The 24,098-nt window shown below is 43.2% G+C and overlaps 1 protein-coding gene across 2 annotated transcripts in view; it reads left to right on the top strand.

Annotated features, from left to right (window-relative positions):
* SCARF2 (scavenger receptor class F member 2) overlaps positions 1–24,098 on the top strand; it is a 65,014-nt gene that overhangs the window by 14,016 nt on the left and 26,900 nt on the right. For both annotated transcript variants that reach the window (XM_054997105.1, XM_054997107.1), the window contains 6 exons: positions 2,793–2,894; positions 5,816–6,335; positions 12,358–12,576; positions 13,418–13,546; positions 23,319–23,422; positions 23,585–23,702. In XM_054997105.1, coding sequence (XP_054853080.1) covers positions 2,793–2,894; positions 5,816–6,335; positions 12,358–12,576; positions 13,418–13,546; positions 23,319–23,422; positions 23,585–23,702 — 1,192 coding nt within the window. The remainder of the gene's footprint in view (positions 1–2,792; positions 2,895–5,815; positions 6,336–12,357; positions 12,577–13,417; positions 13,547–23,318; positions 23,423–23,584; positions 23,703–24,098) is intronic.

Genomic DNA, 24,098 nt, shown 5'->3' with positions numbered 1-24,098 from the left:
GAACAGCATGAGGTATTTGTATCAGATGATGTGCGATGGGAGTTTTCCGCCTGCCTACTTTGGTCACAGGAAGAAAAAAGCCGGGGGGGGGGGGAGGCAGCAAACTCCCATCACACATCTGATGCAATGTCCTTCATCATTCCCCAATGAACACAATGACTTTGTAATGTCTAGCTAGACCCTGAGACCGTGCCCTAGAACATGCCCCCAGTATCCTCAGCTATGCTCTGGCATTCCCTAGCTGGTGAGTCAGTGTCAAAAGAGGAGTTTGATGAAGCCAGAAGGTTTAAAAAGCCACCAAATGTTGTTGTAATAGAAACGAAATTATTTAAATCAATTTGTCCCATGTGACAGGCTACACCAACCATGAAGAAAAGGCAGGCTCAAACTGATTTAAAGCTAATTTTCCATTTGTATTCCAGGTTTTTCTTTAAAAGTTCTCACTTGTAATTTGATCTAAACATTAAAATGTGTTAATCTGTGGCAAAGAAGAGCCATTGCACTACTTTGGAGAATACAACTTAACTGAAGGACACTGGCTTGGATCCAATAGAGCGTCTCCATGGACAGAATGATTTCTGTGGCTTTCTCACCTCCCCCCTTCCACTGCAGCCTCAAATGCCCCTGAAATGCTGCTGCCAGAAACAACATTTCAGGAGAAGGGAATATTTTGGGTGGCAGCAAGATGGAGGAGGCAAGAAAGGTCTTTCTGTGTGTTTCTATGAGGAGAGAAGCAATTGTTTATGAATTGGTAGAGCCAAACCATCACAGTGTGAGAGTTGGGTAAATTACAGAGCTTGGAGGAAGAAGCAGAATCACTTACTGTCCTTTAGGTGTCATTTTTAAAAACTGGTGTTAACCTTGAACTCAGTATCACAAAAACAATATATCTTGTCATAGGACAATTTACCGTCAGTTATTTTCAAAATGTTAGGGCAGCACTAAGAAGAAAAACTTTTCATATAGAAAAACTTTAATGAAAAACATTAATTGTGCTATATAAATTTGCAGTAGATTTAAACTTCCTTATTACATTAGGTTTTATGGTGTTTTTTTCAAAATAGAAATGGTTTCATTTAAAATTCCTAGAGTTTAGAAATAGACACAATAACATTTTCATTTATTTTTATTTATATCAAACATTTTTCTCCTGCCATTCAGCCTCATGTGGCCCTTAAGGCAGTTTACAACATCCTAGATAAGCTCAGTCAGGTTATTCCCAGAATTAACAAAAACAGTTGATTAATAAACACAGAGCATCACAGAATTGGCAAATGTTCTTAAAAACATGAAGCTTTTACTGAGTTGTTGGTCTATTAAGGTCAGTATCTTTTACTTCTGACTCGCAGCAGCTTTCTGCGAGATACTACACGCAGATACTACATGCAGTATTCTGCGAGATACTACATGCTCCTTTTTAACTAGAGAAGATACCAGGGATTGAGCCTTAGACCTTCTTCATGCAAAGCAAATGCCACTGAGCCATGTCCCCTTGCTATTTTTGTATTATTTATATGAATAACTCACATGGACAAGGCTGAGTTTTTAATGCAGAATCTCTCAGGTGTTCGCAGGACCCCTTAATCCATATTTTGCATGGATTGTGCAAAATCTGCATTTTGGTGCCATTAAATTCTGTCATGTTCAAACAGTTCCAGAACAGAAATTCAAGCAGGGTGACTCCCCCGATTTCAGGCTAAACCAAACACAACATCCAAGAGTAAATTGGATGCTGGCATAATGAGCCTCACCATTGGATGAAGGTGGTGATGGAAAAGGAACTTCAGAACTCGTTTTCTGATCTCTTTGGATTTTATTACCATTTGAGTGCATGGGAGTCGGTCTCTCTTTGAGGATATATCTGTCAATAGAACATCCAAGGAGAGAATATCTCTTCGTTCCAGATGGGAGGGACAGGATAGCTGTAGCCTTAATACTCTGATTATGAGCACTCAGTCCAGGTGGCCACTGTCAGAAACAGAATGGCCAGACCCAGCAAAGTTGCTATTATTGCGTATGGTGGTCCTAGTAATGGTATGATGTTACTGTCCCCCACCCCCCAAGACTAATATGAGTGCCTGTCTGCTCAGGGGAGACCAAATTTAGCCATTCAGGAGAGGCTTCCTAGAACTAGAGGAAAATTTTGTTTGTGCTGTACAACCACTAGGTAACATTACCCAATTTAGTGTCTATTGAACTTTCACCTAAAATGCCAATTTAAATTAATCTCCAGCTTTGCCAGTATCAGAATCGTCCTCTTTTGCTTCTCTCTCCAACTTTACAAGGAGCCCAGGTGTGCCAGTAACTACAAGGGACACCTCTGAATTACTGCTGGTGTTTATATTTCAGAGGGAGAGCAGCCAATGCATCTTTGTACCTATAGACTTTGGGGGCAACCTGAGATAATTTTTGCATCTAGCACAGTCTCACTTTTGCATCACACCCCTCTGTACGGTATTGTTACAATACTGCAAACTCTGTGTTTTCTCCTCATGTCTAAATATTGTTAATTAATAACTGACTGTATCTTCCCATTTTTTAAGAAAAGTTGTTTTGTGGGAACGACTTTCAGGTTAATGTGTGTTTCGTACAGGTTATTTGTATTCTGTCCTGGACTGACTCACTGGCCAAGTTAGTTGCCAACCAATGCTCTGTCGGAAATTATTCTTTTCTTGCATTTCTTACGGAATATCTGGATTATTGTGGAAAGGGCCCAAGTTCTTCCTCCTTTCAGGGTTCCAGCCAGCTCCTCTGGCATGTTCTAACAATGCCATTTTTCTCTTCCCCCATAGCCATATGTGAAGGAAATTTCACCTGCAAGGATAACGAAGTGTGTGTGAGACCCAATGAGTGCCGCTGTCGTCATGGCTACTTTGGAGCCAATTGTGAAACTAGTAAGTAAAATGGACAACATCTATCTTCTCACTAAAGACTTCACCTGCCATTGGTACACCTGAACTGAGGTCCTCAACTCTGAGAATATCCCAGACCTTGCTTTTTACCAAATAGCGGTCCTGTACTCCATTTCAGTGATGCTGTAGATGTGTCATACCCTGGAGTGCCCTGACCCTGGGAGAGAAGGGGAGGAGCTGGTCTAGTACAGTCAGAGCACCTGGACCTTGGGGGAGAAGGGAGATAGCAGGAGTGCTATTCTAAGGGAGTCATTAGCACATCTGCAGGGAAAAACAAGGCACATTTGCAGGGGCAGCTGAGGAACAGACAAGGGGACTGTGGTATTTTGTCCCCTTTATGAGACCTGTATATTGCTGCCTCACAGCCTTCCTTAGTGTTCCTAAAAAGTTTTTGCTGCCACCAAAGGGTCTCACCTTAATTATCTGTTCGACTTGTAGTATAGGAAGGCCTTGCTATATTTGGTAACACATGGGGGTGTGTTATTCTCATTGTTATTTTCTATAAATAACGTATGCCTTTCTCACTGAGACTCAAGGCGGATTACACGTGACCTTACTAGCACAGATGAAACAGGTGTTTTATTTAAACAAAAATAGAATTTATAAGTAAAAATGTGTAATGGTATCAGAGTAATTCATAGCTTATTGGTTTCAAAGTAGTTCATAAACATAATGGTTTCAAGATAGATACAGTATTCAGATGTTTCCAAATGGACTCAGTCACAAAAACTTTTTTCCCATGGACCATAGAACATAATTCTGCCAACACTGTAATTAAATGCACTGGCTGCTAGTATGTTTCTGGGCACATTCAGAGTGTTGGTTCTTACATTTACAGTGCCATCCTAAGAAAATTTATTCCCTTGTCATTGAAGTCAATGGGCTTATAGTGTAACTCCACTTAGGATGCCTCTGTAAAAGTTTGTCACGGTCCATGTTATCTTTCATGTATCTCTTTGAGACAACTCCTGTTTGGTCTTCATAAATTACTTCTGAGATGCATCTTCTTAATCTTTCCTCCATTATTGTTGTAAATATCCTATAATCCACATTCAGTAAAGAAATGGGTCTATATGATTGTGGTAATAACAGATCGTTCCCCTCTTTATGTATTAAAGTTATATTTGCCTCTTGCCATGTCCGTGGTAGGATCTTCCTGCCTTGTATCTCCTTCAGGGCTTTTTTTCAGCTGGAAGGCGGTGGAATGGAGTTCCAGAACCTCTTGAAAATGGCCACATGGCTAGTGGACCCGCCCCTTGATCTCCAGACAGAGGGGAGTTTCGATTGCCCTCCGCACCATGTGGCACGGAGGGCAATCTCAACTCCCCTCTGTCTGGAGATCAGGGGGCAGGGCCACCAGCCATGTGACCATTTTCTCCGAGAGCAACCCACTGAATTCCACCACCTCTTTTCCCAGAAAAAAGCCCTGATCTCCTTCATCACTTTTTGTAGGGGTTTATAATAGGCAGCTGTCAGTCCAACCTGTGTGAATCTGCTGAACAAATAAATGATTAGATGATACATTAATTGCGAGTTGGTTTGGGGGAAATACCAACCCAAATTAGGGTTGCCAGCTCCAAGTTGGGAAATTCCTGGAGATCTGGGGGGTGAAACCTGGAGAAACCTGGAGGAAGTGGGGTTTGGGGAGGGAAAAGACCTTGGCATGGTGTAATTCCATAGAGTCCACCCCCCAAAGTAGCCATTTTCTCCAGCTGAACTGATCTCTGTGGCCTGGAGACCAGTTGTAATTCCGGGAGAACTCCAGCCACTACCTGGAGGCTGGCAACCCTAACCCAAATGGAGTTTAACACATAAATCTGCACTCACGTTAAAAGGGGGGGGAATCAGGTCCCAAATGCAACACAGTAGCAAGAAGGGCTTCTTATTCCCTCCCTTCCACCCTCTGTGTTTTCACTAGAAGTAAATGATTGGAGGGAGGGCTGTTTGTCTCACTGCTAGTTCCACGTGTCTCCTGGAATCAGCCCTCCTAGAGCCAAGCTACAAGTGACGAATTACACTTGAATGGCAAGTGAACAGACTCACGTGTATTCCGCAAGTGAATGGCAAGTGAACAGCAAGTGGAGCGCAAGTGAACGGGGGAAATACACGTGAGTCTGTTCACTTGCTATTCAAGTGTAATTCGTCACTTGTAGCTTGGCTTCTAGTGGTTTGGCCTAGCAACTAGATTTGAGGTGCCATGTAAAAGCCTTCTTCTTTGCATTTTATAATGTCTTTGTTTTTGAATTGTTTTAATGTAGTTTTATGTTTCTATTTTTCTGACTAATTGACCAATCTCGAATTGGTGTTACTATACAATATTTTGCAATTTGAATATGTCATCTCTTTTAATAGTTATATTTTCTTTTGTTGTAAGCTGCTTCAAGTATTCTTAGATGAAGCAGCTTTTAAAAATAAATAAATGTTTGGGCCTCCCACTACATTATGTGGCTGATAGGAATTGGTTTAAATGGCTTTTTAAAAAATAAAGATAAAAAAAATAATGCAAGTTAGCTTTGTCAGTGGCTACCTGCTATGCTAGTTGATGATGATGATGATGTTGATGATGATGTCATTTATAGTCCGTCTTGCTAAGTGGACACTCTGTTGCCTCCAAATACCAGAGGCAGGGAATAAACAAGAGATAAGGGTAGCTGCATCTGGGCTTCCTCAGCATCTTGATAGTTTCTTAAGGAAACATAGTTCTGAGTTAGATGAATTTTTTGTCTGATCCTTTAGGGATGTTCTTATGTGTCTATGTTTTTAATTCTTGGATATCTACATACTGAGAGAATTATCTGGAGCGTGTTTGAGAGCAATGTTCAGAAGAAAAGTTTTTGGGAACAAATACTTTGTTTCAGCTGTACTGCTAACCAGCTCTTGCTGCCGTATGGTTTTGTCTGCAGAATGTCCCCGTCAGTTCTGGGGCCCTGACTGTAAGGAGATGTGCCGGTGCCACCCTAATGGGCAGTGTGAAGATGTGACGGGGCAATGCACATGCAATGCCAACCGCTGGGGTCCGAAGTGCGAGAATGTTTGCTTGTGCAAGCATGGGAAGTGTGACCAGAAGATCGGCAAGTGCACGTGTGAGCCCAGCTGGTGGGGCCCCCAGTGTTCTAGCGCATGCTACTGCAGCCTCAACTCTCAGTGTGACCAGCAGACAGGGACCTGCATCTGTCAGCCTGGCTGGTGGGGCCGCAGCTGCAACAACCAATGTGCTTGTAGCAACTCTCCATGTGAGCAGTTCTCTGGGCGCTGCCAATGTCGTGGGCGGACCTTTGGTCCTCGCTGTGACCGCTACTGCCAGTGCCACATGGGCAAGTGCAACCAGCTCGATGGAACATGCACCTGTGACCCAGGCTACCGTGGCAAATTCTGTCGAGAACCATGCCCAGCTGGCTTCTACGGACAAGGTTGCAGGAGACGGTAAGAAGGGCACTTGGGAAATTATGCAAACTTGAAATCTCTGGTAATTTACTTCAGTTATACCCCATCTTTCTCCCCAGTGGGAACTCAAAGATGCTTACATTGTTCTTCTCGCTTCTATTTTATCTCCACAACAACCCTGTGAAGTAGATTAGGCTAAGAGTGTATGACTCTCCTGAAGTCACCCAGCAAGCTTTCAATGCAGAGTTGGGATTTGAACCTGAGTGCCCCAGATCCTAATCCTATATTCTTACCACTGCATTATTTTGCAGTGTTTTTCTCTCTTCTCTCCTGTCTTCTAAACCTGAAAAGGTGGGGAAAACAAGTTAAGAGGAAACATTTTTGATTGAGTGATTATTAATATGTGCAAATTAAGATTTTTGCACAATCTTACGTTGGTTACTTTTTATCTGAGCAAAAACATTGAAAATATTCAGGTGTACACCAGTTGTGGTCTGTGGTCTGAAGCCTTTTTAAAAATGCCTTCACGGCCATATTCATTTCTTTCACTGAAAAGTTGGTGTCTAATTCTGGAATACTTATGTCTCCTAAAAATTCTTCTATGGTTAGTTCCTCATGTTTGTGAGTAGTCAATAACTTTTCATAGAACTACAAAGGTTCTTTCATATGATGCTCATTTCTTGCATTTTATTTTTTTCCTGTGAGCTTTGTCTTCTATAGCAGAAAAATTTCTGTTTCATACACAAATAATTTTATGTATTAGTTTCTATATTCCTTAGCTCTAATTTCCATTTTTCTGAGAAATGTTTCTGAAATGTTTTAGCATTTAGATTTCTTTTATATTGCAGCGCTGCTATTACTCTAATGTAAGTTTTATTTGCATATCACATTGTGAGGTCTGAAGTTTCTAGAACCGTGTTTGTTGTAAAAAATTTACGTGGTTCAGATCCTGTTTTCTACACCTCATCCTTTATTTGTAGGATAAAGATTAAACTTGTAAGATTAAAGTTCCAGTCTCTTATTTTTGCCTAATTCATATGGTCATCAAATTCTGGAATGATAAGCATAAATAGTTGCTGTTAATTTTACATTGCCAGTGTTTACTAATTGATTTATACAATAAAACTGTATCAATTTTTTAGTGTTTCAGTACACATGCAGCCCCCCAACAGGGCAAGAAAATGGCCCAGGATGAAGCCCCTTCTCTCGCAACACTCTCCCCATGCTATAGTCTCAATCCATATCTCGGCACTTGGCACTTGTTTCCCACACACTTGATGTGTGTCTGTCTGAATCAAAGTAGGGCTGTGAAAAACTATGACCCTACACTGTACAAATCATTATGTGTAGTTTGGGCCTTGCCTTAAAAGCATACAGTTGTTAAGAGCCATGCTGGGTCAGACCAAAGGCCCATCAAGTCCAGCATTCTGTTCACACGATGTCCAACCAGCCACCTCTAGGAAACCCACAAGCAAGAAGGGTGCAGCAGCATCTTCCTGCCCTGTTCCCCAGCAACTAATATAAAGAGATATACTACCTCTGGTACCTCTGGAGGTCGTAGATATCCATCATGACTTGTAGCCCTCATGACTAGTAGCCATTGATAGCCTCATCCTCCATGGAAAATATCCACTCCCCTTTTAAAGCAGTCCAATTTGGTGGCCACCACCGCATCCTGTGGTAGCAAGTTCCACATCTTAACTATGCACTGTGTGTAGAAGTACTTCTTTTTGTCTGTCCTGAATCTCCCATGCTTTAGTTTCAGTGGATGATGCCCAGTTGTAGTATTATGAGAGAGGGAGAAAAGTGTCTCCCTGACCACTCTCTCCATATCATACATAATTTTATAGATCTCTATCATGTCTTCCCTTACTTGCCTTTTTTCTAAGCTAAACAGCCGTAAGCGTTTTAACTAATCCTCATTGGGTCAGTGCATTAGCCGGCTGCACTTTTTCAAGTTCTACAATATCCTTTTCAAAGTACAGTGACCAAAAGTGTAGACAGTATTCCAAGTATGGTTTCACCACAGATTTATATAAGGGCAGTGTGATCGCAGCAGTTTTATTCTCCATTCCTTTTCTAATTATGGCCAGCATAGAATTTGACTTTTTTTCCAACAGCCACACACCAGGACAACATTTTCAATGAGCTATCCACTACCACCCCAAGATCCCTTTCTTGGTCTGTTGCTACCCTGTCAGATCCCATCAGTGTATGTGTGAAGTTGGGATTTTTTCCCCCTAGTGTGCATTACTTTACACTTGCTCATTTACACTTGCTTTAATGCTCCCTACTTTGGAGAGATCCTTTTGAAGCTAACCACAATCCATTTTTTTATTTTATTTTGGTGCCATTTGCAAACTTGGTCACCACACTACTCTCCCCTAAATCCAGGTCATTTATGAACAAGTTGAAAAGCACCTGTCACAATACATATCCCTGAGGGACCCTGCTGCTCATATCCCTCCATTGTAAGAACTGACTGTTTATTCTTACTCTCTCCTTCCTGTTTTTTAAGCTAACTTCCAATGCATAAGAGGACTTGTTCTCTTATCCCATTTCTGTGAAGTCTACTCAGGAGTATTTGATGAGGGACTTTGTTAAAAGCCCTTTGGAAATCCAGATAAACAATATCTACCAGCTCATTCCTGTCCATATGTTTATGGACACTTTCAAAAACTTTTAAAGGTTAGTGAGACAGAGCTTACCTTTACAGAAGCCATGTTGATTTTTATTCAGCAAGGCTTGCCCTTCTATGTTCTCGACAATTTTATCTTTAATAATGTTTTACATCAATTTACCCAGAACAGGCATTAACCTAACAGGACTGTAATTTCTCAGACTGCCCCTGGATCTTGTTTTAAAAAATGGGTGTTATACTGGTCACTGTCGATTCCTCCATATAGAGGCTGATGTTACGTATCTTTGAGTCTCTGTACATGAGACATCTGACACGTGAAGAACACATGTCGAGAGATGCAATGCCAGAAGGGAAACTTCAGCCCATTATAACCTCTCTAGGTCCAAGCCCATCTCTGAAAGGCAGCTCCAGCCAGGGCTGGCACCACCATTGAGGCAGTGAGGCAGGCACTGCAGGGCTGGAGGGGGCGCTAGAGGGGCTGCCAGGGGTAGAGGCTTGCGCCACGGAGCTGGCATGCCTGCCCTGCGCTGCCGCCACCACTGCCACATGTCCCTGGGCGGGCGCAGCCACAGGCCAGGGACGGCAGATGGCCAGGGTGGCATGTGGAGCGCAGGCAGCCTTTTCGCGCCACCCCAGCCACCCACCAGCCAATGGCCCCACCTTTACTGCGTGATGACAGTCCCCGGGCGCGCTGTGGCACCAGAAACCCTGGTGCCGGCGGTAGCTCCAGCCCATTTCCATTCCTCGCTGCCCTCTGGTTGCAATCCCACATAGTTTTAGACTGGAGAGGTGAAACTAACAGAGCCTTTGGGGAGGTGAAGTTGAAATTAACAAACCCTCTGAGGAGAGATCTCAACAAGCACTGTCTTTTTAAACTACGCGTCTAACACTGTGTCTCCCTACACTTGGTGAGGCATCTCATGTAGAGAGACTCTTTGTTAGACCTATAACATGTTATGTATCTTCATTAGAAGATCATCGATTTCACATTTGAGTTCTTTAAGAACTTTAGGATGGATATCATCTAGTCCTGGTTATTGGTCATTTGCAATTTGTCTATAAATTCTAGAACTGCCTCCCTTGTCATTGCTGTTCACTCCAGCTCCTCATCTTCCACTCCTGAAAACATCCATTCAGGAACAGGTATCTACCTTATATCATCAGCAGTGAAGACAGATGAGAAGAATTCATTTAGTTGCTCTTCAGCCGCCTTATCCTCCTTTAGTGCTCCTTTAATCCAATTGTTATCCAATGGTCTAACTGCTTCCCAAGCCAGTTTCCTGTTCCTGATGTATTTAAAGAATTATTTTATGTTGGTCTTGATGCTTTCAGCAATATGTTTCTCAAAATTCCTTTTCTGCACCGCTAAATGTCCACTTGCATTTCCTTTGTGAACATTTGTGTCCGTTTTTGTTTCCCTCATTTGGGCAAGCCTTCCACTTTCTGACAGAAGCCCTTTTCTCTCTTATAACTTCACCCTGCTTCTTGACCATGCTAGTAGTTACTTTATACTACCTTTCCTGACCTGTGGTATATGTTTTAACTGAGTCTCTAGTATTGAGGTTTTGAATAACCCCTAAGCCTTTTTGAGAGATTTGACCCTCTTGACTGTTCTTTTCAACTTCCTTTTTACCAGATTCCTCATTTTAGTGAAGTTTCCTCTTTTGAAGTCAAATGTGACCATGTTGGAATTTTCTTGGACTTTTCCACATAATTAAATTAGATGCTGTTAGGGTCACTGTTACCATTCGGTTCAACCACATCCCTGTCATGGGCATTACTAAGGATTAAGTCCAGGGTTGCCTCCCCTCTGGTCGGTTCTGTGACCAGCTGTTCTAGGGCACAATCATTAGGCTATATAGAAATTTTATCTCTTTGGCATGACTGGAATATATATTTATTCAGTCAATATGAGGGTTGTTAATATCACTCATTATTATAACTCCCTTTCCTTTGGATGCCTCCTGATTTTATTTTCCATCACAAGATCACCCTGAGCATTTTGGTCGGGGGGGGAGGGGAGAATAGCATGTCCCCAGTATTAAAATACTACTGGGACTCGGTATTATCGCCCACACCAATTCTGTGGAATAGTCCCCCTTTTAAAGGTTTCTAGTTTATTAGGCACTATGCCTTCCTTAACATACATAGCAACACCCCATTCAGTATTCCCTGCCCTGTCATTCCTGTAGAGTTTGTATTGAGGATGACCAGGGCTTTTTTTCAGGGGGAACACGGGGGAATGGAGTTCTGGAACCTCTTGAAATTGGTCACATGGCCAGTGGCCCCGCCCCCTGATGTCCAGACAGAGGGGAGTTTAGATTGACCTCCGTGCCGCTGAGTGGCGCAGAGGGCAATCTACACTCCCCTCTGTCTGGAGATCGGGGCGGGGCCACCGGCCATGTGACCATTTTCGCCAAGGGCAGCCCACTGAGTTCCACCACCTCTTTTCCCAGAAAAAAAGCCCTGAGGATGACCATATCCCACTAGGTTTCTGTTATGCTTACTATGTTTTCCCTTAAAACCAAGCACTCCAACTCTCCCATTTTGGCATCGATGTTTATGGCACTAGCTTAGGAACACCTCCACACCTTCCTAAGTTGTATGGTGCTTCAGAACTTGATCAGACCTTCTCTAGTAGAGCACAAAAATCCTGTTGGGCTATAAGAAAGTCTGGATCTGCCATCACACCTTCAGCTGTCTGGAGAGCTATTGCCTGCATGCAGCCTGAAGGCTTCTCTGCTGGTGGCCTCTTCTTGGAATGCTAAAAATGTCCTCCTCCCTAAAAAAGTATTTTTCTAGTCCTCATGGCCACAGAAAAGAAAAAGAAAATTAAGTATGATGGCATTCATAAACTATCAGAGACGTAAACAGAAATTACCAGTTCAGTGGTGGGCTTTCTTCCTTTTTAATCTTCTATATTTTGAAGGAATCCATTAGTAAGTCCCAACACAAAACAATTATCAGAAGAAAATGACATTGATCAATGTGTGCTAATTACATACAAGTAAAATCAGATGCAAACTATTTATGGTCCTTAGAGATTAGTTCCCCAGGGTTTGTTTTGCATATACCCCTTTCCTGCCTTGTGGCCTCCAGATCCCAAGACAAAGATTATTTGTCTCCACCTGTATATCTCACATATTCAGCCCTGGGCTCACTGTCTTGTTTTGCTGTGCCAAAGAATATGCCTGAAAGCATCACAAAGGAAAATTCCATTATTTCTGTTGCTGTAGTGGAAGCAGCAGCCCCAATTAAGCATAGTCCTAGATTGTAGCTGAAGGTCACCTAGGGGTAAGGCCTGAGGTTGTTCTTGCTACAGACCTGCAGGTAGATAACTCAGGAAAGAAGGAAGGGGGAGCTGCTTTGGCTGCTTGGTTGGGCTGCCTAAGAACCTGCCATATTTTCATATTTTTACAGATGTGGCCAGTGCAAAGGACTGCAGCCGTGTACCATTGTGGATGGCCTCTGCCTGGCATGTGAAGCAGGCTGGAACGGTACCAAGTGTGACCAGGTCTGTGCTTCGGGTTTCTACGGAGAAGGCTGTGAACAGATCTGCCCTTCTTGCAAGGATGGCCACACGTGCAACCATATCAATGGCAAGTGTTCACTCTGCAATCCTGGCTGGATTGGAGACAGGTAAGTCCAGGAAGAAGAAAACTTGAGCCTCATATGACAGTACTGAGAATCAGGGCCAGACTAGGGCTATAGCTAGTCCTACTTCTGTCTAGACTTGGAGAGGGCCTTCTTGAGCTTAGAGACTCTGAAATTAGCAGCTGTTACTAAAAGCTAAAGTCAAGCAGGCTGAAGGTCCTGCTGTGTTGGCCAGGCTCCTGGTGTCGAGATGAAACCTTTTTGATCCAAAGATTGAGGAAGCAATGAAACATCCAACACACACCTGCAATCCAGTTGAAGTGGGAAAGCCCAAGACCAGTCTTGCTCTGAATACTTACACTGGCCCTTATGAGAGAGCAGTGGTTTGTCAAAGAACATGTTGGCTTTCATTGATGTGACTTAGCATAGATTAGGGAGACCTAGAAGAGGGCCTTCACTTGTTGCCAGTTCCACCCGTTGCCCACTGCTCTTTGAGATAGGAGTTTCAGGAACATGCCAAGTGACTTAGGACATATGCACTTGCAGCGTGGATACTATGGGAAGGTGTGTCCACTGTGATTCCACAGTCCATTTATAAGGAGGCAGGAGTCCATTGGCTATGCCAGCTTCCTTTTGGTTCTAACTGGTGGTCCAGGACAGCAGAAAATTGACTTCTCGCTTGCATGTAAGGCAAGGTCAGTCATTGATAGAGAAGGCACTCATTTAGCAGAGGGATTCAGACAAATCAGTCTCAGCACTTCACATATTAAACTAAGGGTAATTGAATGGTGACAATGGGCAGAACTTGCCCCTTTAGCAGGCCAGCCTGTCCTTTCTGCTTCATCAGATCACCATTTCTTAATGGCTCATTTTGGCCTTCTTCTAGGTGTGAGACCAAGTGCCGCAATGGGACCTACGGTGAAAACTGTGCCTTTGTCTGCAGCGACTGCTTCAATGGCGAATGTCACTTTGAGACGGGAAGATGTATCTGCAGGGCAGGCTTTTATGGGACTTCGTAAGTGATTTGTGCTCAGGCTCTTTACGCAACTTGCTTCAGACTCACTTCACATGATACTAAGACCTTGTGAACATCACAAAGACCAGGGCTGAATCCACATTACCTCCATGCGTCCCGGTGTTGCACTAAATGTTCGCTAAACACCCGGAAGTATAGCGTCTTTCTAGCGCTATTCAGAAATTGCGCTTGAAAGATGCTATACTTCCGGGTGTTTAGCGAACATTTAGTGCAACACCGGGCCGCGTGGAGGTAATGTGGATTCAGCCCTGTGCCTGGAGTTCCATATTGGTAACTCAAGTTCTAGGGATGTGGTGGCTTGATTCTGATTGGAACCACAGCATGTGGGTTGTAGGGGATTAAGCCTTCCCCCAGTGCCCTGTATAACACGAATTGCCCCATCAAGGAAACATAAACCAGTAACTCATTTGTAAATATTAAGTCTCCATCTTGTTAAATAATAGCTCCTTGGGACGGTTTCACATTGAGAAAATGGTGCAAGGAGGAAAGCTTAAGCCCCTTCCTCCCATGTGATGCATCCCCAGTCCAAACTGGATCCATACACTCCTAGGAATTGAGTTCCAGATGTGGAACTCCCAGCGTACACCTGTTTGAAATTCCTAGTGGTGGCCAGACGGGTAATACAAGGACCTTGTTGATGTGAATCTACCCTCCATTACCTGATTAAATTAAGCAAATTTTACATAGGCACATTGACTTCCTGTCGCTCCTCTGGGTCTGCTAGGCCAGCTTGCAGAGCCTTGAAGCTGCATTGCCTGTCTTCTAGAATTCCTCCTGTTCTGTCTTCTGGGTTTTATTAGGCATCACCTACATGAGTTAAGTTTTATCATCACAGATGTGAGGTCTAGAAACTTGGTTTTTTTTAAAAAAAACTTATCTTAGGATAATTAGCTCTTTGCCAGATATCAAACTTCGTAACAGTTCTATGCAACACTCTTAAATCATTGCACTTAAATCATTGCCAAGATGCCGAAGGGAAACTCTTCATCTCTCAGATCAGCGCTAAATTAGTTGCTTGGTTTTGTTACACTTGTACTTTGCTGCTGCTACTTCTCCAAAAAGTACAGGGAAACGCCTGTCTCCCCATCCAGACTGCAGTGCTATACTTGCTTAAATGAAGATGGATACTGAAGTTTTACGTAGTTTGAAGCAGTTCGAGAACTGTTGCTGCCCTCAGATCATATATGTACATCTGGTTTGTTTTTTAACCAGTTCTGGGGGATGTCTGGGGAAAAAACCTTTGCTCTACCAGGTGTGGATGTAGTACATGTTGAACCAAATGCCAATCATCCCACCCCAAGACAAGGAAATGAATGCTGATTGTATTATGGCTGTGGTGGGGACCTATTGGCTAATACACAACATGTCACCAAGATACATTTATTTTTCCCCAGCAGTGAAGCAGTTTTGCAATTAAAAAAAAAAGTTAAAGCTAATATTCCAAGGGTTCCTGTGCATTCTCACATTATATCCCCACAAAATAAAGATTTTAAAAAACAAACTCAGTAAAATAATATCTTCTGCCTCTTCACAACTATAGTAACCTACGGAGGGCTGGAGGAAGGTAGAAGAAGAGCCCCTTAAGTTGTAGAACGTCTCCTTAGGCTGGAGTAAAGCTTTGAACTTTGCTCAGTGCAGTGGTAGGATACAGGCCACTGTCTTCTGTTAATAAAAAAATTAGACAAGGTTTTATTATGATAGCGAGCCTAGCAACCCTGAAGCAAGGCTTAACTGTATTATGCTGACTGTTTTACTTCAGTCTTGATCCAGGCTATAGTAACTGGGTTGGTTTGGAGAAACTTGCTTTTGGAACACCTCCCAGTGTTGCATCCCTTTTCATTACCCTTAGTTTTAGCAGTGGAACTGGATCATGTGCCTTAGGACATTAATCATCACTTGCTTATTCAGTTCTGGTCTGTGACTGGGCAAAGCAATCCTTTTCAGCAAATAACTGGTGTATTTTCAGCAAGGAAAGCAGATTTTTTTTTGCTCTCTGGAAGTGTGTCTAGGATTTAGAGATACATTGCTTTATGTGCCAAAAGAACTCTAGCCACTTCTCCTTTTGCTATCTGAATTCAGCTTTTTTTCTATTGAGCAGGCTTATTTAGCACTGTCGTTGGTTGCTCCCAGGCAGAAGCAACTTCTGTCATTACCTGCTGCAAAGCCGATTATTGTGCTATACAACAAGTATTTAAAATGGCTGCCGCATGATGAAGTTATTAAGCCCCTAACTGCTCTCTGAATTGGCTCAAACTCTTTTACCCAAGTCTGTGTTCAAAGCTGCACTTGGGATGTACAGAGAAAAGGAGTGAGAAAGGATATCTGGGTTAATTGGTGCTTGAGTTCAACAACTACAAACAGGGTGAAAGGAAAGCTTGAGTCATGTTCTCTTTCCACAGGGGGAGCTTTCTCTTAAGCAAAGATGTAGGAATACTTCTTTTCTCTTTCTTTATGAAGATATTCTTCAAAGCAGAATCTTTTTTTGTATCAGGAATTCTTTTAACGGCAATTCATGTATCTGAAGGCCAATTCACATGACCCAATTGACACAGAGAGCATGCGAGTTGAATAGGTTCGGGCTGTTTGTGGTGACGCAGTTGTGTGATTGGTGATATCTTAGAATGCTTTGGTAGGGATAAATACAGACATATCATTGTAAATGTGGCAGAAGCGGTTTTGCTGCTCCCACAGTAAGAAGACATTTTCCAGTTCAAAAGGAGAGTTCCGACATATTAGAGAAAATCCAGCTGCGGAGGCTACCTATTGCTTAGTGTGTGTGATGTCACTATTCCCTTCTGCAATCCTCAGAGCAGTTTTGCACTTTTAAAAATGTGAAAGGTTGAGTTTTCCCTTCAGTGTTTTTGCACAGCTCCTTTTCAGCTCACGCAGGACAGCCCCTCCCTCAGTTCTGGGGAGTGCCCTTTGGATTTCCTCATTGGTTGCCAAAATATCTTGATCCCACCTTGTACATGTCATTTTCAGTAGCCTGGCAGATCAAGAAGTCAGCTACAGCAAGAGGGCTTTGTCCACTGATGGAAACCCCTGAAGGCAAACTAAAAATAATGCTTGGTCAGGAGTTACTCATCTTGGTTGCTGGCTTTCAGGACAAAGTTTCTTCAAAACTGCGTGGCTCAGTTGCATTCAAGGCCAAAAAAAAAAAAAGTGGTTATTTTTCCTCCCAAACAGCACTTGGGGATTTCTTTGTACGTGGGGAAGAAGCAAGAGTAGAAATTCCCATTTGTTTGTTTAGATGGTAGCTTGGGTTTTTATTTTTCAGTATCAACAGATTTGCCCCTCTGAAGAGAGCTTATTTTTCCATCATGCAGCAGTTTGAGCAATCAATCGTTATACCTAGGAATGGGAAACTGATCATCTTAAAGTCAGAGGAGAAAGCATGGTTCAGCAGACCCCGGAAAGGGATTCTCCAAAGTGGGGTTTCAGTTCAGAACCAGCCCTAGAATAAGGCAGATTTGGGACAACTGCCTCAGGCAGCTGATTTTAGGTGCTTTTGAAAGGGTATCAATATATTAAATGCTTTTTTGTAGCTTTGTTCCTAGTCAGGATCCAGCCCTACTATACAAGCCCGCTCAACTCCCACCAGGAGGTAGGGAGAGCTTTGTACTTACTGCGCGTTGTTCATGAGGATCCTTTCTTGCACACGCTGATGCAATGACATCACTTCTGGTAGTGAAGTCATCGCACTCCTCGCACTTCATTTGCGGCCGATTTGGGCTCTAAACAGGCTGAATCAGCCCCGTGCATAGCGTAGGAGTGCTTGCGTTGCCAGCGTGATGTCATTTCTGGAAGTGACATCATCATGCCGGCTCTGGGGCACGCACACAAAAGAGGACCTCATGCAGTGCACAAGGTAAATGCCAGGGACTCCATCCTTCCAACAGGAGGTGAGGAGTACCTGGCAACCCTAGGATGAGGGGTCAAATCCCCAAGAGTTTGTCCGCCACTGGCAATCTTCAGTGCTTTCTTTGTTTGCCAGTATTTTAGTTAGGATGGCCATTGAATCAGGATGCAACCAGTGAGGTGGTCTTCAAGTGATGGGTCCTGACCTAACAGTGGATCATGCCTCACGCTAAGGGAGGGGGCTGTCACCACCAATGTTCCAGACATTTTCCAAACATTTTATTTTAAAGAGATGGTGGAAGAAAAAGAAAAAAAAGGAGAGGGGGATGGAGATGGACACATGCAGTAATAAGTTAAAAGCAAAAGGAGCAAGCTGCAGCCCTGGCCCAGTGAGGACGGCATGAATGGGGGGAGCTTCCCTGTGGTGTGGGAGGGATGGGGAGGGCTAACAGTAGCTTCCCCACATTGTGGAGTGGGTGGCAAAGTAATTTGCCTAGAGTGCCAAAATTCCTTGGGCTGGCCCTTTTCCTCCTCCTTTTTTCCCCTTAACTGACACTCAACTGTCCTCAACATTCTGTGGCTGCTGGAGGGCAGTGAGCATGTTCGGTGCTTTCTGTGCTGTGTGAGAAGAGAGATGTTACATTTAAAAAAAAATCCAGTCAGTCTTTTCCTGGATAGCTGGGGAGTCCTCAAAGCTCTTACCTTGTCTGTGGGTAGTCCTATTTCACCACCCTACTGTTAGGAACAGGATCATCACATTCACAGTCAGATGGAGTGATGATTGATGTCGAGGAAGGAGATGTCAAAATCTTTTTTAGGCAGTTTGTTCTGTGGGCTGAAAAATAGTTTCACAATAAAACAAGCAGCTTGAGAATCTAATTTTTTTTTTTAGCTATTGGCAATTTTTGCTAAAAATGAGAGTAATTCAGTTGGGATTTCTATGGACAGGGATGTGAGGCTTCTTCTTTTAACACAATTATCAGTCTTTAAACATGAAGATGACGATGACCATAAAAGAAAAAGTTAACTAAAGCCATAGCTGTGTATCCCAACCCCTCCCCAACTGGGCAAATAGCCCCCTCTGACCATTTCAGATTGGGAAAATGGCATGGGGGCAGCTAAACCCCCTCCCCTCATGCTGTAGGCCCAGTATAAATCATGTCCACGTGGTGCTTAGAAAATTAATTCCCAGCGGTTGCCTTCTGATTAAACAGAGTGAGAGCTGGGTCAGGGTTTCCTTGACCCAACTTGTTAAAAAGTAGCATCTGCCTTGACCTAATATAAATCAGGCCCATATGGTGCTTAGAAAAATTAATCCCCAGCGGTTCCCTTCTGATTAAAAAGAGTAAGAGTTGGGTCAGGGTTTCCCTGACCTAATTGGTTTAAAAATGTAACATCTACTCGGGCTCCTAGATTCTAGTGCAGAATTCCAAAGCCTTGGACAAACTGATCAGTGTGTGAAGTTTTAGGGAATCGTTGATGCACTCTACAATGGTTTCTGTCATCTGATTTCTGTCAGTATTAAGGAGAAGAGAGATAGCAAGGACCAGCAAGGGCTCTGCACTCAAGATGTCCCTCCAGTTGCCAACTGAAAGTCAGAAGAAATCTGCAGGAAGCCTGGTGGTTGTGGCTCTGCATCTTCTGGCTGTTAACTTTGCCAAGTGGGAGTGGGAGTTGGCTTACACCTCCTCGAAGTAGTCTTCTTGTAAAACTGGTTGTTGGCCACAGGCTTAAGAGGCTGTCCAGTTTTAGGAAAAGAATAAGGAATGAAACATTATAGCATTTTGTCTTTGATAACCACATTTATCATAAAAAGAAAATAGCAAATAACTTTTCAAGCAGTGGTGCTAGGTTGTATATGCTAACGGCAACGGTAGCAACACCCCAGTACACCTCCCTTGCATATCAGTCTAGCCCAGGAACTTTCATGAAAGGAGACAAAAGTTATTTCTCTTTCCTTCTGGCAAAGAGATCCTCAGAGTGCAAAGATCACAGGCAGAAAGCAACTCCTTGCCAAGAGCTTATTAGCCCAGTTCCTCTGTTGTGACTTATTCATGAAGAAGTGATGTCTTGCCAGTTATAGAAAGGGGGGCGATGGGTTCCAGAGCATGAACTGCAGCTAGAGTTCTCTAGTGGCCCCAGGCTGATCTTCTGGCTTTTGGTATGCTCTCTGTTACTGTTATGCTTAACAAGGCTTCTTGCATCTGAAAGCCCTGAGCAAAAAAAAAAGCTTCTTGTCTCCTTGGAAGTGTGAATTGATGGGGAGCTAGGAAATGGGAGAGAAAGATTCAGCCTTAGGATCCGTGCGCCTTGGTGGTGTTACTTGGTCACCCTTCTGCAGAAACCTGTGTAAAAGTTGACCCAGGACAATATAATAATATGCACATTAACACTGTAAAAAGCATCAGCCGCACAAGATGAATACTAAACAGCAAATTGGAAGCAGAGCGATAGTAATGATTTTGAAAAATCTATCAGCATGCTGGAAAACTTGCAAGAAAAGATGGGTGGATCAGTGGAAAGAAACTCAAAATATCCTTGGGTGAATCTCCTTGGACCATTTCTGTTCCTGTGAGTCTGGGGCTGGGGGAGGACACTAAAACCTCACCCTTGATTGCTGGAAATCATACTGGGCCTATTTGGCTTTGAAGGCTGCACCAGGGCTTTTTAGCTTTTCTTTGTAAGTGTTAGGGCTAGAAACTTATAGAAGGGAAAGTTCTAAAAAGAATCTGAGATTCTTGGAAAGTGGACTTCTCCAGCTGGAACAAAATTTAACACAGTTTCAACATATATAGAGTCCCAAGACCCTCGGTCTTTTTAAAATACCCTGACAATGTTTTTATCCATTTGTTTTATTTTTAAATGTACTTTTTTGGTATAAAATTACCCCCATATTGGCTTACAGCAGAGTAATATCTCAATTACAAAATGCAGTTTAAAAAATGTAGAACACAACAACTGAGTAATCAGAAGACAAAAGGGAATAGTATAAAGCATTCAGAAACCAGCAGGATCCAGCATCAACCCCAAAAAACAGACTCTGTTAAGTGCTGCCAATGGAGCGTGCCTGCATGCAGCTGTTGTGAGGGCCTGTGGAGTCCATGTTCTCTATGCCAACTGGCACGTGGCACTGGGGAGGCGAGGACCAGAGCCAAAGGGATGCTTGGGATGTTCGTAAGGCATGCAAATGCCTGGATTCCTGGGAGACTCCAGTGGATAAGGAGCACAGGCAGCTGATGTCCCATCCAGCAGCTTTGCCCCCTCCCATCATGAGATGCCTCTTTGAATTATACTGAAATGGTGACTGGGACACTGTGCAGCTCTTGACGAGCATGGACCTCCAGACTCCAATGGCTTGATCAGTACAGTGCATTGATGAAAGCATTACTTACTTTGTAAAGAAAATTTCCATGCCGCCTCTTCAGGGAACCTGCCCAAGGCAGCTTACAAAAATAAAACATAATGAAAACATAAAGCGTCATACAAATGTATTGTCGAAGGCTTTCACGGCCGGAGAACGATGGTTGTTGGGGGTTTTCCGGGCTGTATTGCCGTGGTCTTGGCATTGTAGTTCCTGACGTTTCGCCAGCAGCTGTGGCTGGCATCTTCAGAGGTGTAGCACCAAAAGACAGAGATCTCTCAGTCTGAGAGATCTCTGTCTTTTGGTGCTACACCTCTGAAGATGCCAGCCACAGCTGCTGGCGAAACATCAGGAACTACAATGCCAAGACCACGGCAATACAGCCCGGAAAACCCCCAACAACCATCGTCATACAAATATTAAAACTCACCATTCAAAACACAGCAGAGCATAACATAACATAACATATATCACAAAGCAGTTTAAAATAGGCCTTAAATGTCCTCAGGGTAAAAACAAACCATAAAATGATTAGAGATCAAGAAGGATGCACCACTGTGCCATGAAAGTCTCTGACCCCCTGTAACAGCCCCACATTCTGCTACTTAAAAATATTCCCCTACTTTGAGTGTGTTCGTGCCTCATAGAATTTTGTCCCATGCAAGTGGTGCAGTATGCAAGTGATGCCTTTCTCCTGATTCCACCCAAATTAAACAAGCTGTTGTGCTTTGTGGCTGAAGAACAACCAGCTGATGGAGAGACCCACAAATCATGTATAGTCTGTTTTTAATCCTTTTAAAGTTACCATCTGAATGTATGAAACTACCTTACACTGAGTTAAATACATCTGAGCCAATATTGGCAGCATTCTTCAGGTGTCTTGGACACAAAATGGTCTTTCCTGGCCAAGAACTCTTTTTTAACTAGAAGACCAGGGATTGAACTGGAGACCTTCATGCAAAGCACCTGTTCTACCATTCAGTCTTTTCCCAGACTGAACTCTGGTGGGACTCAAATCCATAGCCTTTAAATTCTTAGAGGAAAGCCCAGAAAGAGGTCTTGTTGGACTATCTGGAAGTCCAGTGTGCTTTCTGTTGCACCCCAGAATCTACCTTCTGTCTTCTAAGGAATCCCTCTGACCCAACCCCAAATAAAGTCTCTTGGGATGCTGAATTCTGCCTAAAGTAAACAATATGTGGAAGTTCATATTTGAAATCATCTTGTCTTTAAGAAGAAATATCACTTTTGTCCAGAACTATCAAAAAAAAGTGTCTTGGTCAAACACACAAATGCATGTAGATTCACATTTTATTCAGATACTTGTACACCACTTTTATTCCTAATGGAAACCCAAGACAGCTTACAGAAACAGTTTTCTCTGTCCTATTTTATCTTCACAACCCTTTGCGGTAGATTAGGCTGAGAGATAACAGCTGCTGCAAGGTAGTTTCAGGTGGGTAGCTGTGTTGGTCAGCAGTAGAAGAACAAGATTCGAATCTAGTTGCATGTTAGAGCCCAACAAGATGTTCAGAGTATGAGCTTTCAAGGGTAAAAGCTCCCTCCTTGACTCTTGAAAGGCCATTCTCTGGAAATCTAGTTGGTCTCTAAGGTGCAACAGGACTCGAATCTTGCCTTGGGTGCCCCTCTTGGGTGCCCCAAGTGAGCATCCATGGCAAAATGGGGATTCAAACCTGAGTCTTCCAGATCCTAGTCCAACACTGTAACCAATACAGCACATTGGCTTTTCGAAGGGAAATGCACTGATTAAAAAGCAAGATGGTGAATCATATAAAAGGCCTTTTTGTGGGATGGCCACTCTGTGTTGCCACCATTATCATTGTGCAATAGAGTAGAGAAACTAACCTTGTATGCATGTGCATATATTGTATGCATGTGCATATATTGAAAATTGTGCCTCCTTGTATGCATTTGGCCCTGAGAAATCCTGGCAAATGATTTTAACAATTTTCCTATATCCTCGAGTGACTCGGCTTCCATTATTTTATTTTATTTTTAAAAATAGGACATTTTTGTAAGCGCAAAAGGATAAAGCATGAAAACAAGGTGGCAGCTGTTGCTAAAAGCTTAGAAACTTGTCTTCCATTCAGTTGTATGTGTGTTGGGTGGACTAGGTGTCAGCCATTCTCTCTGGAACCTCATTGCAATCTTGATGTCCTCACAGGTCTGATTCCTTCTTTCTCAGTTAATCATTCCCAGTCTTGAACAAAAAAATTAAAGCAGTATTTTCAAATTTACCTCTCCCCTCAGCCAAAAAAAAAAAATGCCCTCTTGCCCCACATGCAAATTGCGGGCTAATTACAAATGTTTAAGTTGTCTTGTTTATATGACTTATTGTGGAACTTCGATGCAGAATCCCAGAGGAAGTATCCCTTGAGATGCACCCCTCCACAGTGTCCTCTTTTGGAGAAAAGGAGAAACTCTTGCTTTCTGCATACATACTAACCTCAAGACCAGTAGTTGCTGCTGCTCTTTCTTCCTTTGTTATTGCTCACCCAACTATTCTTCCTTCAGCTGCAATATGACATGCCCAGCTGGTCAGTACGGAGTGAACTGTGCAGAATCCTGCAACTGCCACAAGGACTCCTGCGACCCTCTGACAGGAGATTGCCATATGGGTAAGTATCCAATGAATTCTAAAATAAAATGGTTGCTCTGTCATTGTAGCTTATGGGATCTGCCAGTTGCCAACCCTGTCTTTGGATGTGAAAGTCTACGGCTTGCTACAGTGAACCTCAACCTGCACACTAATGGGGGGAACTCTTTTGATTCTGTTCCAGAGGCCAATCAGAGAATGGGGGTAATTGGAGCTGGAGCCCTCCTGACCTTACTGCTCATCCTGCTCCTATCACTTTTGTGTTGCTGCTGCGTTTGCCGCAAGAAAGACCAAGCTCGGGAGTAAGTGTTGAAGATAAATCTATGGCAGGTGTTACAGAAGCCTCTAGTGGAGGGAGCAGTCATTGAATAGGCTGCATGCAAGGGCAACAGAGCCAGGCAAGGCCAGAGAAAGACACCAAGCCTCTGCATGGGTTGAAATGCTGGGATTCTCAGTTCTGACATTGGCCAGACGCTTTTGGTTTCAGGTGTCTATAAGAGCAAAGAGCTGCCCGATGGAATTTCAGATATCTGCTCACCAGTGTTTTCCCTGCCAGATCAGGGTGGGCGGCTGACGGGTGAGATTAAGACTGGGGGTGGCGTATTTCGGACAACATATCCTTTAACATTGGTGGTTTTAGTGCTATGAGATTCCTTGCAACATGGAGGGGACATATTATGTATTAATTTATTATCCAT

The sequence above is a fragment of the Eublepharis macularius genome, chromosome 13, assembly GCF_028583425.1.
Source record: "Eublepharis macularius isolate TG4126 chromosome 13, MPM_Emac_v1.0, whole genome shotgun sequence".
In the NCBI taxonomy this organism is placed as follows: Eukaryota; Metazoa; Chordata; class Lepidosauria; order Squamata; family Eublepharidae; genus Eublepharis; species Eublepharis macularius.
This window is presented reverse-complemented; position numbering and strand designations above follow the sequence as displayed.